General features: G+C 33.5%; 1 protein-coding gene across 4 annotated transcripts in view; it reads right to left on the minus strand.

Moving 5' to 3' along the window:
- Positions 1 to 19,128, minus strand: part of LOC126743895 (uncharacterized) — a 134,777-nt gene that overhangs the window by 25,932 nt on the left and 89,717 nt on the right. For all 4 annotated transcript variants that reach the window (XR_007663017.1, XM_050451153.1, XM_050451155.1 and 1 more), the window contains one exon: positions 12 to 554. Coding sequence is in view for 3 of the 4 variants with exons in the window: in XM_050451153.1 (XP_050307110.1) it covers positions 12 to 534 (523 nt within the window). In the remaining variant the exon portion in view is untranslated. The remainder of the gene's footprint in view (positions 1 to 11; positions 555 to 19,128) is intronic.

Genomic DNA, 19,128 nt, shown 5'->3' on the forward strand with positions numbered 1-19,128 from the left:
AGATAACTTACATTGAACTGGCTTCTCAGGAGTCAATTTCAACTCCTTCCTGCGCCGTTTGGTTATTGGCCTGCTTGACTTGAAAAATTCATCGATTCTCGACTGACGACTTTTACGTGAATTATCAATTTTCGTTCCCTTATCTTCTTGTGAAATATTAGTGCCTTCTAATAAACGGTCATATTTGCACATATACTTTTCCGTTTTAGTACTCTCCTTGAGTCCCTCCTGATTCTCTTCAAGTTCAACAATAGATACGTGACACGTTTTTGAACTCCATGAAATTGATCGTCTTCTAAGGCCAGTTTCTTGACCTAAATCGTCATCATCAACATCATCAATACGGTGTTGTGATGTTTTTTTAGGCAAAAAGTCGTTTTCTAAATTTGCTTCGTCTTCCTCGGAGGACCAGGCGGGTTTTTCCGGTAAACGATTTTTCTGCTGTTTATTTGGAGGAATGTAATCTTCTAACTTAAACTTTCCCGACTGAGACTCCAGGAATCTTTGGAGCATGTAGCTTCTTTGGTGGGTCATTCTGGTGAGTATTAGAAGCTCTGAAAATAAGAAAAAAAATTAATAGTCAAAGTAAGAAGGGGATATAAAGATTTAATCTCTTGCTTGGACCTTCTGTATATGGGTGTTTGTGGATAAAAATGAGGCATTTGAAATACTTTTCTATTTTATTCTAACGTTTCGAATCAAATGTTGAAAAACTTAAAGAAACTTCTGTTAAAATTAGTAGAAGAATCTTATTGGTTATATAAGGGACTTGATTCGATGTTAAGGGGAAGTTTACAGTTGTGATTTGAGTACGCTAAATAATCAATAAGTGATTGTATGTAAAGTAATGAATAAAAATGTAGTGTTCAAATATGCTTATTTTATGATTTTCTGATTTATGCTTATTGTATGATCTGAGTCCCAAGAATATTTGACCATCGCTACGAAATTATCTGTTCCATCTGTCAAAGTCATGAATATGTATAAAAAGTACAATTTCGTAATAATCCAGAATGTTCCTGGATTATGATAAAGTGAGATGCGGTAGAAAGTGAAAAACTGGACTTTTTTAGCCGATCTGAGTTCTATGAATCCTTGACGATTGCTATGAAATTATCTCTCCTGTCTACAAAATTAATAAATACGTATAGAAACTATAATTGCATAGTGATCCAGAATATTCGTGATAGGTGAGATGCGGTAGAAAGTGAAAAAGTAGACTTTTTACCCCCTTTCGGGCATTTAGACAGATCTGAGTCCCATGAATCCTTGACGATCGCCATCAAATTATCTCTCCTGTCTATGAAATTCATAAATACATATAAAAAGTACAATTTCATAATGATCCAAAATGTTCCTGAGAGGTCAGATGCGGTAGAAAGTGAACAAGTGGACTTTTTACGCATCTTTAGGCATATAAACCGATCTGAGTCCCACGAATCCTTGACGATCGTTATGAATTTATCTCTTCTGTCTATAAAATTCATAAATACGTATAAAAAGTAAAATTTCATAATAATCCAGAATGTTCCTGAGAGGTCAGATGCGGTAGAAAGTGAAAAAGTGGACTCTTTATTCCCTTTTGGGCATTTAAATCGATCTGAGCCCCATGAATCCTTGAAGATCGTTATGAAATCATCTCTCCTGTCTATAAACTTCATAAATACGTATAAAAAGTACAATTGCATAATGATCCAGAATGTTCCTGAGAGGTCAGATGCAGTAGAAAGTGAAAAAGTGGACTTTTTACCCATTTTTAGGCATATAAACCGATCTGAGTCCCACGAATCCTTGACGATCGTTATGAATCTATCTCTTCTGTCTATAAAATTCATAAATACATATAAAAAGTACAATTTCATAATGATTCAGAATGTTCCTGAGAGGTCAGATGCGGTAGAAAGTGAAAAAGTGGACTTTTTACCCCCTTTTGGACATTAAAACCGATCTGAGTCACATGAATCCTTGACGATCGCTATGAAATTATCTCTTCTGTCTACAAAATTCATAAATACGTATAAAAAGTATAATTTCATAATAATCCAAAATGTTCCCGAGAGGTCAGATGCGGTAGAAAATGGAAAAGTGGACTTTTTACCCCCTTTTGGACATTTAAACCGATCTGAGTCCCATGAATCCTTGAGGATCACTATGAAATTATCTCTTCTGTCTAAAAAATTCATAAACACGTATAAAAACTGCAATTTCGTAACAATCCAGAATGTTCCTGAGAGGTAAGATGTGGTAGAAAGTGAAAAAGTGGACTTTTTACCCCTTTTTGGGCATATAAACCGATCTGAGCCCCATAAATCCTTGACCATCGCTATGAAATTATCTCTCCTGTCTATGAAATTCATAAATACGTATAAAAAGTACAATTTCATCATGATCCTGAGAGGTGAGATGCGATAGAAAGTGAAAAAGTGGACTTTACTTGGGTATTGAGCCAGCTTTAGTTACTGCCTTTGAGGAAAAATTTAATTTTTTAACAAGACGGAGGACATCATGCATTTACTTTAAGGCAATTTTTGGATGAAAATTTTCATGGAGGATAAATTGGACCTATAGATCCAACTGAATGGCTTGCCAGATCTCCTGATTTGTTACCTCTTAATCTTTTTTTCGTGGGATTATTTAAAATCCAAAATTTATGCTATAAGTCTAATTCTTTAGAAGATTTGCGTCAACGTGCACAAGTGCCAACAAATTACACCTGAAATGTTAGATAAGTAGCACGAGCATTTCGAACAGTGTCTCTACTTTTGTATGGTAGTTGGAGGAGCGCATTTTCAACATTTAGTTGATTAGAAATAAATTAACTATAAATATTAAAACATTATTATTGGTAATTTAATTTTTTTTATGTATACGACACTCGTTTTATTTAGTCATTCACTAAAAGAAAATGAAATTACTATTTTTAAATTCATAAAATAAAATAATTAAAAACTTTTAACATCAGGATCAGTTTTGTAGTAGGCTGAGCCTTTTAAAAATTCTGAACTAAAAATTTATTTGAAAGGTCTTTTGAGTATCATTTATTACCCTAGCTCGAAACGGCTTACTCTTACAGGTATTAAATTAATAACTAAAAACAAACTCCTTTTTTAAAAAATTTTTGACAAGCTGTAGCACAGAATCTGAAAACAGCTCCGAAATTAAAACTTCACCATTATAAAGCACATGAAAATACTTTTAAAATGAGCTATCACTCGACCCCAATTCCCATTTAAAAATTTAAGGGTGGCTATCATCGCCACGTACGGCTTGATGACACAGGTTTATAAATACGAGATGATTTTGTCCCCCTAAAATCCAAAATCGACGAATGCGAGCGTTTTTTGAGTTTTCGGTGCGCCACCCTGTACATATTTGTTAATATTGCTACGCTTTTCTTTCATAATGTTCTGTTTAGAGGTGACACACCATCTTCGCAATATTACAGGTAAATACGTTACTCATCAAAAAATCTTCCCGTTCGTGACTACCGAATATTAATAGGGATGACCCGCCGTTCTCACCATTTGTTAAGTCACAAGCCACGTGGCTCGCTGATAAGTTTTTAACTAAAAATCTTTTTGTTCTAACGCTTCCCAGAGGGTTCGGTAATTAATTAAAAAACTCCCCCAATTGTGGGAAAAATCTCCTCATAAGATTCTTTTTCCCTATTTGTGAATAATACAAATTACTTCTAAGCCGATAAATCCCGGAAAGCCTTGCTTCTTTGACTTTATCGCCACCCCGTCATCTTTATAAACCGATCGTTAATTTTTCACAATAAAATGTGACTTTTAACGTATAGATATTTGAAGATAACAGCTTATTGTTCGCCCCGGTTGGCCCCCGAATAAGCGATTGTAGCAAATTTTTAAATACAACCAAGGGATAAATGGGGCGCACAATGGATTGTTATATTGGGCCACTCGAGGAGCCACTTTTAAATGGAACAGTTGCTTTTGAATTGGAATCCCGGATTTATTTGAAGTGTGTATGATGTGGACCAGGTTGCGAGCCTTCATGCCGTCTGAAGTAACGTTTAGGGAGAGGGCTTAATAAATGTAGGAAGGATGGCTAAATAATAATAATAATAACGATAAAATAATTAATTCGCTCCTGTACGTAATCCATTGTTTTTTCTTTACACTTTGGTTTTCTGATTGCCCTGCTCTGAAGAAGCCAACAAATAGAAACATACGTCGACAGTATTAATACGTCACTTTCATTTACTAAAAATATTAGACTCTATATTACGTACACTGCTTTATAATTGCTTCATAAACTAATTTCTACCTGCAAAGCAGTGTAGGTGAGCTGAGTAACGGTTAGCCAGTTTGCAGACTCTAGGGATAAAAGAACTACATCGATAATTTGTTTTGTGAGAGGGTAATTTGGTTGGTCAACATATCAGGAATGTAAAGTCCAGTTTTATAGAATAAATCAAGAGATGAATATTGGAGTGGTCAAATCATAAACACTAGGAAGATGTAGTTCACTTTTAAATTCTTTATAAACTATAGGTAAAGGAATATTACTGCTAAAAGCAATATATTTCAAAAGTTTGTGCTGGACTTGTTTAATGATTTGTGTGAGGTTGAATGATGAACCAGAGTACAGTAAAGGAGTTGTATCGAATTTATATCTCTGGTGCATCTCTTAATGAACATTTGTAGAGACTTGGACATAGTTGACATAACATGAAAGGAAAAATCGATCTGGGAGTCTAATGTAATACCTAGATCCTTCACACAATTATACTTTTTCAATTTCTACCGCATCTCACCTGTCAGAAATATTCTGGATTATTATAAAATTATACTTTTTATACGTTCTTATGACAGGAAAGTTAATTTGATAGGGATCGTCAAGGATTCATGGGACTCAGATCGGTATATATGCCCAAAAGAGGGTAAAAAGTCCACTTTTTAACTTTCTACCGCATCTCACCTCTTAGGAACTTTCTAGATTAATATGAAATTATACTTTTTAAACGTATTTATGAATTTCATAGACAGGAGATTTAATTTTATAGCGATCGTTAAAGATTCATGGGACTCAGATCGGTTTATATGCCCAAAAGGGGGTAAAAAGTCCACTTCTTCACTTTCTACCGCATCTGACCTCTCAGGAACATTCTGGATTATTATGAAATTGTACTTTTTAAACGTATTTATGAATTTTATTGACAGGAGAGATAATTTGATAGCGATCGTCAAAGATTCATAGGACTCAGATCGGTTTATATGCCCAAAAGGCGGTAAAAAGTCCACTTCTTCACTTTCTACCGCATCTGACCTCTCAGGAACATTCTGGATTATTATGAAATTATTTTTTTTATACGTATTTATGAATTTTATAGACAGGAGATTTAATTTTATAGCAATCGTCAAAGATTCATAGGACTCAGATCGGTTTATATGCCCAAAAGGGGGTAAAAAGTCCACTTCTTCACTTTCTACCGCATCTGACCTCTCAGGAACATTCTGGATTATTATGAAATTGTACTTTTTAAACGTATTTATGAATTGTATAGACAGCAGAGTTAATTTGATAGCGATCGTCAAGGATTCAAGGGACTCAGATCGGTTTAAGTGTCCAAAGAGGGTAAAAAGTCCACATTTTCACTTTCTACCGCATCTGACCTCTCAGGAACAATCTGGATCATTATGAAATTATTCTTTTTATACGTATTTATGAATTTTATAGACAGGAGAGTTAATTTGATAGCGATCGTCAAGGATTCATGAGACTCAGATCGGTTTATATGCCCAAAAGGGGGTAAAAAGTCCACGTGTTCACTTTCTACCGCAACTCACCTCTTAGGAACATTCTGGATTAATATGAAATTATACTTTTTAAACGTATTTATGAATTTCATAGACAGGAGAGTTACTTTGATAGCGATCGTCAAGGATTCATGGGACTCAGATCGGTTTAAGTGCCCAAAGAGGGTAAAAAGTCCACATTTTCACTTTCTACCGCATCTGACCTCTCAGGAACAATCTGGATCATTATGAAATTATTCTTTTTATACGTATTTATGAATTTTATAGACAGGAGAGTTAATTTGATAGCGATCGTCAAGGATTCATGAGACTCAGATCGGTTTATATGCCCAAAAGGGGGTAAAAAGTCCACGTGTTCACTTTCTACCGCAACTCACCTCTTAGGAACATTCTGGATTAATATGAAATTATACTTTTTAAACGTATTTATGAATTTCATAGACAGGAGAGTTACTTTGATAGCGATCGTCAAGGATTCAAGGGACTCAGATCGGTTTAAGTGCCCAAAGAGGGTAAAAAGTCCACTTTTTCACTTTCTACCGCATCTGACCTCTCAGGAACATTCTGGATTATTATGAAATTGTACTTTTTAAACGTGTTTATGAATTTTATAGACAGGAGAGTTAATTTGATAGCGATCGTCAAGGATTCATGGGACTCAGATCGGTTTATATGCCCAAAAGGGGGTAAAAAGTCCACGTGTTCACTTTCTACCGCAACTCACCTCTTAGGAACATTCTGGATTAATATGAAATTATACTTTTTAAACGTATTTATGAATTTCATAGACAGGAGAGTTACTTTGATAGCGATCGTCAAGGATTCATGGGACTCAGATCGGTTTAAGTGCCCAAAGAGGGTAAAAAGTCCACTTCTTCACTTTCTACCGCATCTGACCTCTCAGGAACATTCTGGATCATTATGAAATTATACTTTTTAAACGTATTTATGAATTTCATAGACAGGAGAGTTACTTTGATAGCGATCGTCAAGGATTCATGGGACTCAGATCGGTTTAAGTGCCCAAAGAGGGTAAAAAGTCCACTTCTTCACTTTCTACCGCATCTGACCTCTCAGGAACATTCTGGATTATTATGAAATTGTACTTTTTAAACGTATTTATGAATTTTATAGACAGGAGAGTTAATTTGATAGCGATCGTCAAAGATTCATGGGACTCAGATCGGTTTATATACACAAAAGTGGGTAAAAAGTCTACTTTTCCACTTTCTACCGCATCTTAGCTCTTAGGAACATTCTGGATTAATATGAAATTGTACTTTTTAAACGTATTTATGAATTGTATAGACAGGAGAGTTAATTTGATAGCGATCGTCAACGATTCAAGAGACTCAGATCGGTTTAAGTGTCCAAAGAGGGTAAAAAGTCCACTTTTTCACTTTCTACCGCATCTGACCTCTCAGGAACAATCTGGATCATTATGAAATTATTCTTTTTATACGTATTTATGAATTTTATAGAGAGGAGAGTTAATTTGATAGCGATCGTCAAGGATTCATGAGACTCAGATCGGTTTATATGCCCAAAAGGGGGTAAAAAGTCCACGTGTTCACTTTCTACCGCAACTCACCTCTTAGGAACATTCTGGATTAATATGAAATTATACTTTTTAAACGTATTTATGAATTTCATAGACAGGAGATTTAATTTTATAGCGATCGTTAAAGATTCATGGGATTCAGATCGGTTTATATGCCCAGAAGGGGGTAAAAAGTCCACTTCTTCACTTTCTACCGCATCTGACCTCTCAGGAACAATCTGGATTATTATGAAATTATTCTTTTTATACGTATTTATGAATTTTATAGAGAGGAGAGTTAATTTGATAGCGATCGTCAAGGATTCATGAGACTCAGATCGGTTTATATGCCCAAAAGGGGGTAAAAAGTCCACGTGTTCACTTTCTACCGCAACTCACCTCTTAGGAACATTCTGGATTAATATGAAATTATACTTTTTAAACGTATTTATGAATTTCATAGACAGGAGATTTAATTTTATAGCGATCGTTAAAGATTCATGGGATTCAGATCGGTTTATATGCCCAGAAGAGGGTAAAAAGTCCACTTCTTCACTTTCTACCGCATCTGACCTCTCAGAAACATTCTGGATCATTATGAAATTGTACTTTTTAAATGTATTTATGATTTTTATAGACAGGAGAGTTAATTTGATAGCGATCGTCAAGGATTCATGGGACTCAGATCGGTTTAAGTGCCCAAAGAGGGTAAAAAGTCCACTTCTTCACTTTCTACCGCATCTGACCTCTCAGGAACAATCTGGATCATTATGAAATTATTCTTTTTATACGTATTTATGAATTTTATAGACAGGAGATTTAATTTTATAGCAATCGTCAAAGATTCATAGGACTCAGATCGGTTTATATGCCCAAAAGGGGGTAAAAAGTCCACTTCTTCACTTTCTACCGCATCTGACCTCTCAGGAACATTCTGGATTATTATGAAATTGTACTTTTTAAACGTATTTATGAATTTTATAGACAGGAGAGATAATTTGATAGCGATCGTCAAAGATTCATAGGACTCAGATCGGTTTATATACCCAAAAGGGGGTAAAAAGTCCACTTCTTCACTTTCTACCGCATCTGACCTCTCAGGAACATTCTGGATTATTATGAAATTGTACTTTTTAAATGTATTTATGAATTTTATAGACAAGAGAGTTAATTTTTTAGCGATCGTCAAGGATTCATGGTACTCACATCGGTTTATATTATACCCAAAAGGGGGTAAAAAGTACAATTATATTTTTTCCATATCTTACTTTCTCAAGGAGGATTTGAGAAACTAAGACACTCGAAATAACTGTCGAATATGCTATCGTTAAAAAAAAAATTCGTCAAATATGTCGTTTTTGAACCGTCAAAAGCCATTTAAAAGACGACCAAATTAAGCCACAATGGTTCGCCTGCACTTACTCACATTAAAATAATAATTATTAATATATAATCTGTATAGAGACCGAATGCCGACACTAACACGGAAACATACGGGCAAAAAGAGAAAATTCACGCTCAATTTCCCGTAAATCATAGAATATTCATAAAAGCAATTTACCCTACATCTATATATAATTGGATAGCGCACGTCGGTGCCATATTGCACAAATTAATTTTACAGTTATCCCTGTTACCGACACTATCTATATACATATATGCTTTTTTAATTGATGTCTGTTTAATAATTACCGGTGTGCCCCGTATTTAATGAGCTCGAATGCGTCATCCATTTTTATCGCTCAGTTTTATCTCAAGTTAGATGCGCTTTAGATCGCCACCCGATTGCCACCCTCGCTGACCATTTGTTGTGTGTTGGAATGGTAATTTTTTTAAAGGGGGATGAAATTGTTGTTTCACCCTTTTTACCACATATGTCGTCATTATTTCACTGAATCTCTTCAAAAAAAAAATGGCATAAGAGCGACCGCGAAAAGATCAAAACAATAGAAAAAAATAAAACAATCGGCAATCAAAAGAGGTTCCCACGGGCCTAACAAAGTATCCTTTATTACTTTATGGTGGTATAGTGTTACCCATTGTTTATGTCACTTGTAAATAAAAAACAAAAGTGAAACGTTTAGACAGCGTTTTGTCTTCTATTTATTGGGGATCATTAAGGGATGAAGCCGCCATTTAAACCCTTCCCGTTCGGATCAGGTTTTTTTCGAAAGGGTGAGCCATGAATAAAGTGTATTATTATAAGTTTCAAATATTATCAATGGAGAATGTGACGTGAATATTCACGATCATCTTGGACCGAGAGAGTTAGAGTAACCAACCTTAATAATGTTATTGCTGTAATTTACAACTGAAATCCCGTGCAATACGTTCGCAAATGTCCATTTGGCGACCCAGCGGGACCCCAAAACGATTTCTTATTCACTTACGTATACCGTGAGTTCCGTTTTTCACAATAAATTGCTTATTCCCTTATTTATGTATTAGGGCCGGTATTTAGCATAAGCGTTAATAAATTTTCAACCTTTTAACACTCGCAATCGGATAAATCACGTCAGTCGGCGGGGAAAAATTGCATAGAAAAAAAAAGAATGTTCGAGCGCCTGCCGTAACAGTTCATTAGTCTTTAAATCGCGTTATTTATAATCCAGCGAAGTTAAATCGGTGTGAGAGGAAAAAGAGTTTAGTTTTTTTAAATTAATTTTGATGCAATTAATTAATTCTGGTAAATGGGATGTTTTCTAATTGCTTGAATTACGCGTATAGTGCTAAGCTAAAAATGATTTCAAATTACGAGGCAGTTTTACCAGTAACCAAAACTCTTTATTTTTACTCTCGACACGTGTTTCGTTAATGATGTTAGCATATTCGGGAGATAATGGATGAGATATTTGTATTTAAAAAAAAATGCTGAAAATAGAGTTATAAAAGAAATAGTTGTCTAAGATAATCAAATTTACGCGTTACGGCTAGCCACATAAATGGTTTTTATTTTTTTATGCGAAAACGGTGCATCATGCGAAAAATTACTAAGAGACTGGATATGCTCTTAAAGAAATAAGGAATTCAAAAATATTTTTTATTCTAAGAAGAGGCGTACTCTTTTCTTCTAAAAAAAAATGCAGTTCAAGGCCTTTTCTTTGTCATGTTGTATTGTTATGTACTTCTTTTCTAATGGATTAATCTCCTATCTGTAATATAACTTTAATGTTCCATAAATGCAATATAATCCTATTAAAAATAATAATAACAGAATTTTGGATTTAATTCTTTGTAATAAAAATTATATTAGTCATATTATAAAAGGTTCAGCCCCAGCAGTTAAAGAGGATAGCCATCATCCTGCTCTCAATTTTTGTTTTGCCTAGATATTCCTAAATCCTTAAGAAACCCAAAACATAGTTTTTTTAATTATAAAAAGGCAAACTTTGAGGAAATCAATAATGAAATGTCTAAAATTTATTGGGATACTATTCTTACTAGTGTTAATATTGATATAAATCTAAGTAAATTTTATAATATTTTAATGGATATAATCAAAGAGAAGGTACCACTTATCCATCAGAGTAGTGGTTACCTTCATTATTTTTCAAAAGCTACTATTAAAGTAATTAAGGAAAAAAACAAATTCCACAAAAAATGGAAAATATATAAAAACCCATCTGATTTAAACATATTTAAACTCTTAAGAAGTCGATCTAAGGGGCTAATAAAACGTGATTTTAACAATTATATATCCTTTTTAGAGGACGAAATATCAACAAATAATAAAAATTTCTGGAAACTTGTATCTGTTAAGAGGGGAAATTCTGGCTTACCTTCAGTTATGAAATATAATAATATTAAAGCCTCCACCTCAAAAGAAATTAGCGATTTATTCTCAGAGTATTTTAAATCAATTTTTGTAGCACCAAGTGTATCAAATAATCACCATAACAGTAACATGACACATGATAATCTAGGTTTAATTCAATTTCAACTGGATGAGGTTGTAGCAGGAATTAATGATCTGCATCCTAAAAAGGGTGCAGGCCCCCTGATGGCATACCTTCATTATTTGTCAAGAATTGTTCTAAAGGGCTCTCATATCCTTTATATAAATTATATAATCAATGGCTTTTACAAGGTCAATTTCCGGATGCGTGGAAGGTTTCCAATGTAATTCCTATATATAAGAACGGACAAAAAAATATTATCTCCAACTACCGTCCAATAAGTAAGCTCAGTATATTTGCAAAATTATTTGAAAAACTTTTATATACATATTTTTTTAAGTTGGTGAAAGGACAATTGATTTTTGAACAACATGGGTTTTTTGCAAACCGTTCTGTAGACAGCAATCTTCTCACCTATCTTGAATTTTTAAAGAAAAATATGGACAAACGTATTCAGGTTGATAGCGTCTACACGGACTTCAGCAAGGCCTTTGATAAAATTAATATTTCAATTTTGCTAAAAAAACTAGCTTTGGTGGGGGTGGGCGGTTTTCTTTTAAAATGGGTTGAATCTTACCTCTCAAATCGAAGGTTCACAGTCTGCATAAACGTTTAAATTCTTAAATTAAATTCTATAGACCTATAAAATCACACGAAGACTGCCAGCTCCTGCAAGAGGATATAGAAAGCCTTGTTGAATACTGTCGGATCAATTGCCTTTTTTTAAATTATGAAAAATGTCAGTTTATTTCATTTACTAAAAATAAATTAAAAATCCAATTTAATTATAATATAAATAATGTTGATCTTAAAAGGGCTCAAGATGTGAAGGATTTGGGAATCATTTTTGACGAGAAGTTACTTTTTGATAAACATATTAATACCCTAGTGTTAAGTGCGTATAAAATGTTAGGGTTTATTAATAGACAGGCTAAAATTTTGAAATCCTCTAGATCCTATATTTTTTTGTATTATGCATTTGTTTATAGCAAGCTTAATTTTGGGTGTGTTGTTCCGATATACTCAATTTATAAAGATAGATTGGAATCTGTGCAGAACAGATTTTTAAAGTGTCTTTATTATAGGGATAATTTAAATATTGTTACTAATGACTTAGGTGATATAAGAAAACATTTTGGTATACTTACTCTTGACAACAGAAGAAAAATTTCAGACCTTTTATTTTTGCATAAACTGTTGAATAATAAAGTGGATTGTCCATGTTTGGTGCAGGGGTTGAGGTTTAATGTTCCATCACGGCAGTTAAGACTTAGTGATCTTTTTAATTTACCTTTCAGAAATACTAACAGTTGTCAGTCATCTCCACTGTGTAGAATGATGAGATTGTCAAATTTTTCTAATAACATAGATCTCTTTTTTGAAGCCCAGAAAAACCTGAGAGGTTTATTGAAGAGAGAGCTACTATAATTCGTGTCCCAGACTTTGTCTTTTGTGTAGGAATTAGTATTTACAGTTTAGTATTTAAAATTTAATAGTCTTTTTCTGGTTTAGCAATTGTTAAGTGTATTTAACTTTAGTGTTGGTAAGTTTATATTTGGTTCTATATTTATGAGTGGATACTGTAGTGGGTTTACCTGTTTGTATCCTTAAGAAAATAAATTAATGTAAAATATTCATTAAAAATATTATTCAAAGAAATATTGACACAATTAGGATCATAATTATTAATTGGATCATACATTTCTTGATCGTTATGTTGTAAGTAGTCTTCTTCTTTTAGTTCAAAATTCTGATGGGAAATTTTTTCACTCTAAAGCTAGGAAAAAATACCAGAAGAATGGAAACGAAAACCTGATCATCCCTATTCATAAAAAGGAACAACAAACTGCAGTAACTACTAGAGGGATACCCTTAACCAACACGGCATATAAGATCTTTGCAAATATAATGTTGGAACGCCCCAAACCCATCATCGTAGAGTGAGACCTGGGCGCCTACGATTGTGGATTTCGTAGACGTAAATCTACTGTCGATCAGATATTTACAATATTAGAACAATGGTGGGAATGTAATAGGGTGATTTATCAACAGTTGAATAGAAGTCCATATTTTGTAGTAGAATGTGTATATAAAGAATACAAAATGGGAAAGTCTTTATCTCCAAGAAAAATGCATGTAGGTCACTTAGGTAAATGTATTATAATTTATTGTTGTTTTTATTTCCAATAACAAGTAATTTTTGTTTTATTTGGTGAACGTATATGTTTTTTGTAATATTCTGTATCTGATGATGGCATTTACCTACAAGTAAGTGACCTACATGCATTTTTCTTGGAGATAAAGACTTCCCCATTTTGTAATCTTTGATTTATCAACTGTATACCGACTTCAAACAAACATATGATAAAATTCTAAGAGTTAAACTATGGGACGCAATGGTTGAGGAACTCTCAAAAACCTAATCAAGTTAACAAGTATATGTGTCAACGGCTCCAGTAGACCCAAGCATTCTCCTGATTTTCGCCAATGACATTGACATAGTTGGAAACATCGTAATAATCGTAAAGGAAATATTTATTAAACTTGAAAAACAGACGGAAGTAATGGGTCTTAAAATTAACGAGAATAAAACGAAATACATGCATATTGGTGAAAGAAGGACGGTAACAAGTTTTAGATATGTACCTAGGGGCCACAATTAACGAGGAAAATAGTATATCCAACAAAGTCAAGACAAAAATTCAATGCGGTTGTAGACACATGCGCAGTGCCGGTTTAACCAGGGGTCTTTTGGGTGCTATAGCACCGGGCGGTAAATCTTCACTTAACGGTGAAGTAGTTCGAAGAGATTGGGCAATTTATTCAGAAAGTACTGGAAATGTGTTTTGTTTATATTGTTGTTTATTTAGTAACAAACAAAACCAATTTAAAACCGGATTTTGCTCGTGGAATAAATGCATTGAGAGAAGTTGCAAAAAGGATTATTGGGTCGAAGTATTAAGAAGAATTATAAGCGTGATTAAGTTTTTGGCCTCTAGAGAATTGGCATTTAGAGGAACTGATGAACGTTTTGGTGAAAAGCGCAATGGGAATTATTTGGGTTTATTGGAACTATTAGCAGAATATGATGCGTTTTTAAAAGACCATATAAATCGAATGGCAAATTTGGGCAAGGGTAAAACGTCATACCTATCAAAGGATATCTGTAATGAAGTCCTCACTATCATGGCGAATCGGGTTATTGAGGAAATTGCTAAACAAATTAAGGCGAATAAATATTTTTCAGTCAGTGTGGACTCAACACCCGATTTATCACATCAGGATCTTAGTAAAGGGCTTCCATTTGAAAGGTTTATAGGATTCTATGATAACATTGGGCATGGGGCACAAGAGCTTGAGCAGTGCGTCATGGATATGCTAAAGACATTTAACTTGGACATTCAAAATTGCAGGGGTCAGTCATATGACAACGCAAGCAATATGAGTGGTCGATTTTCTGGATTGCAAGCGCGTATTAAGGCACATAATGAGTTCCGTGTGCCGGACATTCTCTCAATTTAGTTGTTCAAAATGCTGCGGATTGCTGCTTCGAAGCAACATCTTTTTTATGCTAGTTCAAGCTTTTTATACATTTTTTTCGGCTTCTACACATAGATGGAACTTGTTGTCTAGTACAATAAGAGATTCATCAGGCTCTGAGAAATCGCTCATGCCAAAAAGGGTCAATACAACTCGTTGGTCTTCTCGCTTTGATGCCATAAAGGCGCTACAAAGTAGTTACAATTCAATAAAGACTTGTTTAAATAATATAGCAACAGATGTTAATGAGAAAAATATTGTAAGAGTCGAAGCAAGTTCGTTATGCGAAAAACTTAATTTCTTGGAAAATGGGATAATCTTATCGTTTTGGTTGGATATTTTGCAAAGGGTTAACGATGTTAATAAAACTGTACAAAGAGAGAATTTAGACTTGTGTACAACTTCCCAACTTTTCTCGTCTTTAGTAGAATATTTTGATTTCTTACGTGTTACGTGATCGCTTTGACCATTATGAGAGCTTAGGAATGTTGTTAACAGAAAACGAAAATTATATTGAAAGGCGAAATATCAAACGAAAATTGCAATTAGGAGAAAAAATTTCCGACGTTAATTTCAGCCAGAGAGATAAAATCCGCACGCAGTGTTTTTTTTTAATAATCGATAATCTAAAATCTGAAATTATTCGTCGGTCAGAAATATATCAAACATGTTCAAATACATTTGAATTTCTTTTTAAGCTAAAATTAATAGAAGATGAAAATATTATTACTGTAGCAACCAAACTAAAGGAAAAATACAGCTCCGATTTAGATGAATATTTTCCTCAAGAATGTGTTCATCTAAAAAAACTATTAAATTCTATATCAGAAATTAAATTAGAAACTCCATTAGATTTAGTTCATGCATTATATGAGAATAAACTAATATCTACATTTCCCAATATCAATATTTGTTTACGCATTTTTTTTTCTATAATGGTCACAAATGCAAGCGGTGAACGATCGTTTTCTACTCTAAAGAGAGTTAAAACCTATTTACGAAACTCAATAGCGCAAGAAAATTTAAACTCTTTGGCAATTATTTCAATTAATAAAGATATTCTTGATGAAATAGATACATCTTCTATAATCGAAAAATTTGCGTCACTAAAAGCAAGAAAACAATCGTTTAAGTAATTTATATGCATTATTATATAAGTATATTTATGTGTAATTTATTTTTTACGTTCCTTTAAAACCAAAGAATCTGTTTTACTTTTTGTAGCTATAGAATCGTTTATTTTTATTTGTATACTGGCGTTGACCTGATGTATTTTTTATTTTGTTTTTTTGTAAAATTTGTCTGAACATTTTTTGGAATAAAAGTTTTAAAAAAAAAAATTTTTTTTTGAACGAGCGGGGAGGGAGGGGGCGCTGTATTTTTGTAGCACCGGGCGGCAAACTACCTTAAACCGGCACTGCACATGCGCGCTCTAAGATAAATTAATAACAGCAAAAATCTATTCCAAAGATCAAAACTTAACATATAGAAAACAGTCATATACTAGTAGTAGTAGTAGTAGAGTTTTAATCTTTTCCCGAAGATGCTAACATCGTTAGCGAAACACGTGTCGAGAGTAAAAATAAAGAGTTTTGGTTAGTGGTAAAACTGTCTCGTAATTTGAGCATCACGCCAAAGGTTCCAACCATAGAACTATAAAAATGATTTTATTAAATTCTTCAAAAATATTTTTTTCGATTTCCCAAGAAGTTTTTTGTTTTGAATTTTTTTTAAGGGAAACGATAAAATAGAATTGCAATGTTTTCTTCTTAGAGAAACCCGTGTTTCTCAGTTTTAGAGATATGAGCATTTTGTCCCCAGAAAATATTTTCCAAGAATACTTTTTTAACTTTTAAAAATCCTTGGAAATAATCCTGAACTAAGGGTTTCATAATAATATTTCAGTTTTTAATTCTTTAGTTATCCTGGTTTTAGAGGAAGAAGAATTTTTTCTAAGGAAATTCATGACTCTTTCAATACTTCGTATAGGGAGGTCAAAAAGGCACAAAACTAGAATGAATCACAGCTTAACTTCCCATATTTGTGTTTTTTTATACATATCTACATATACAGGGTTACTGGTAATTCGATACATTCCTTTGGAGATGTGATAGGGGAGGGGGTAAGAAGTAAATTGAACCCTAATATGTATTATGCAAAAGTTGATAGTTTTCGACATATTTAATTTTTTCTGTTTTTCTTCAAAATGTAGACCTTAGTGGTTTAAAAGGCAGTTTCCAGAAAATCCGCTGTATATTTTTTTAACTTTTTAGGCAAAATACATGCTCAACACAATAGTGTTACGTTTGTAATGGCAAAAGTCCCGCAAATAGTTGTAACCATAGGTAAATTCTCGATGCAAAGTGTAATTTTTTTTTCTTAAATAAAATACTACACTTTCTAGTGGATATTTTTTGAAAAAAAATTATGCTACATTCTTCAATATTTACATAAAACTTTCTTATTATCTAAGCTAACTCATAGGCTATAAATGCTACCAAAAATTTTAACAAAATTTTGTATTTTTTTTATTAATAGTAAGAACGCACTTGAAAAATGCCAAGTGATATTTACTTCTATGGTATTTAAGTACTATAGCAACAATTTGTTTTTTTAATTTTATTGTTAAAAATTTGATGTGTAGATAGTCTGACAGCAATAATTGTTGTGGAAAGTAGTTAAATTACGAGTTTCGAGTTTATTTTTCTCCTGTTTTCAAAGAAGGTATTCTATTGGTTATTATTATAAGGTATTCTATGGTAAAACCAAGAAGAGGTGACGCTGGCGCTCCTCGCGTATATCGAGCAGAAGATGAGGAGGAAATATTAAGACATTTTGAAGACGATCCAATCACATCCACTAATGCCGTAGCGCAGCAAACAGGATCATCGCAATGGAAAGTTTGGTCCACGATTCGGCAAATGGGAAGCCATCCTTACCATTATACGCCTGTCCAAGGATTGGGGAGAACAAGAAGGGGACCCGATAAGAAGGGTAGAATTTTGCAGATTTATTATAAATTCTGATGCAGACAATAGAACTTTTTTAACCGACATTTTGTGGACGGACGAGTCAAAGTTTAGTCATGAGGGCATTACAAATTTTCATAACCTTCATTTTTGGGCCGAAGAAAATCCCCGTTTAACAAGAGAAACCAGTTTTCAAAGAAAGTTTTCTGTAAATGTGTGGATGGGACTTATTGGCCGGGATGTAATAGGACCACATTTTTTCCCACACCATTTAATCGGGGATATTTATGAAAAATTTTTACGACATGACCTACAAGATCTTTTTGACGCTATTCCTCTCGCCGTTAGAGGACGAATGATATTTTAACATGACGGCTGTCCAGCTCATTTTCGGCGGTCAGTTCGGCAGTTCCTGGATGAACGTTTCCCGAATCGTTGGATTGGTAGGTCAGGTCCAATAGCTTGGCCAGCACGAAGCCCTGACTTAACCCCGCTTGAATATAGCATATGGGGTCAAATGAAAGCACTGGTTTATGCAACTCCAATAATTACCCGGGAAGATCTTATCCAAAGAATAACCAACGCTGCCCAGCAGATCAGGAATACCATAACAACTAGAACAACAAAGACTGAAATGAGAAGGCGTTGCCGAGCCTGTATTCGCAATAGAGGCTCTCATTTTGAACAAGATTTGTGAAGGTAAATACTGATAAATGCGTTACTTTACAATTTATAATAAAAATACAAAACCATGTCACCTAACTTTTAAGTATTTGTATCCTGTGAGCTAGCTTAGGTAATAAGGAAGTTTTAAGGAAATTTTGAAGAATGTAGCATAATTTTTTTTCAAAAAATATCCACTAGAAAGTGTAGTATTTTATTTAAGAAAAAAAATTACACTTTGCATCGAGAATTTACCTATGGTTACAACTATTTGCGGGACTTTTGCCATTACAAACGTAACACTATTGTGTTGAGCATGTATTTTGCCTAAAAAGTTAAAAAAATATACAGCGGATTTTCTGGAAACTGCCTTTTAAACCACTAAGGTCTACATTTTGAAGAAAAACAGAAAAAAATAAATATGTCGAAAACTATCAACTTTTGCATAATACATATTAGGGTTCAATTTACTTCTTACCCCCTCCCCTATCGCATCTCCAAAGGAATGTATCGAATTACCAGTAACCCTGTATAATAATAAACTAAGTTTATATTATGCATCAACAAAAGATTATAAGTATGAAACCAGAACTGCATGTAATTCGCAATACTGTATACCACAACCCAAACATACTAAAAATCTCTAGATCCTTCTTAAAATCTCTAGATTATATTGGCTTAAAGTTGTACAATTATTTGCCAGTTAATATCAAAAATATAAAAAAAGTATATATGTA

This window comes from Anthonomus grandis, chromosome 13 (assembly GCF_022605725.1).
Source record: "Anthonomus grandis grandis chromosome 13, icAntGran1.3, whole genome shotgun sequence".
Taxonomy (NCBI): Eukaryota; Metazoa; Arthropoda; class Insecta; order Coleoptera; family Curculionidae; genus Anthonomus; species Anthonomus grandis.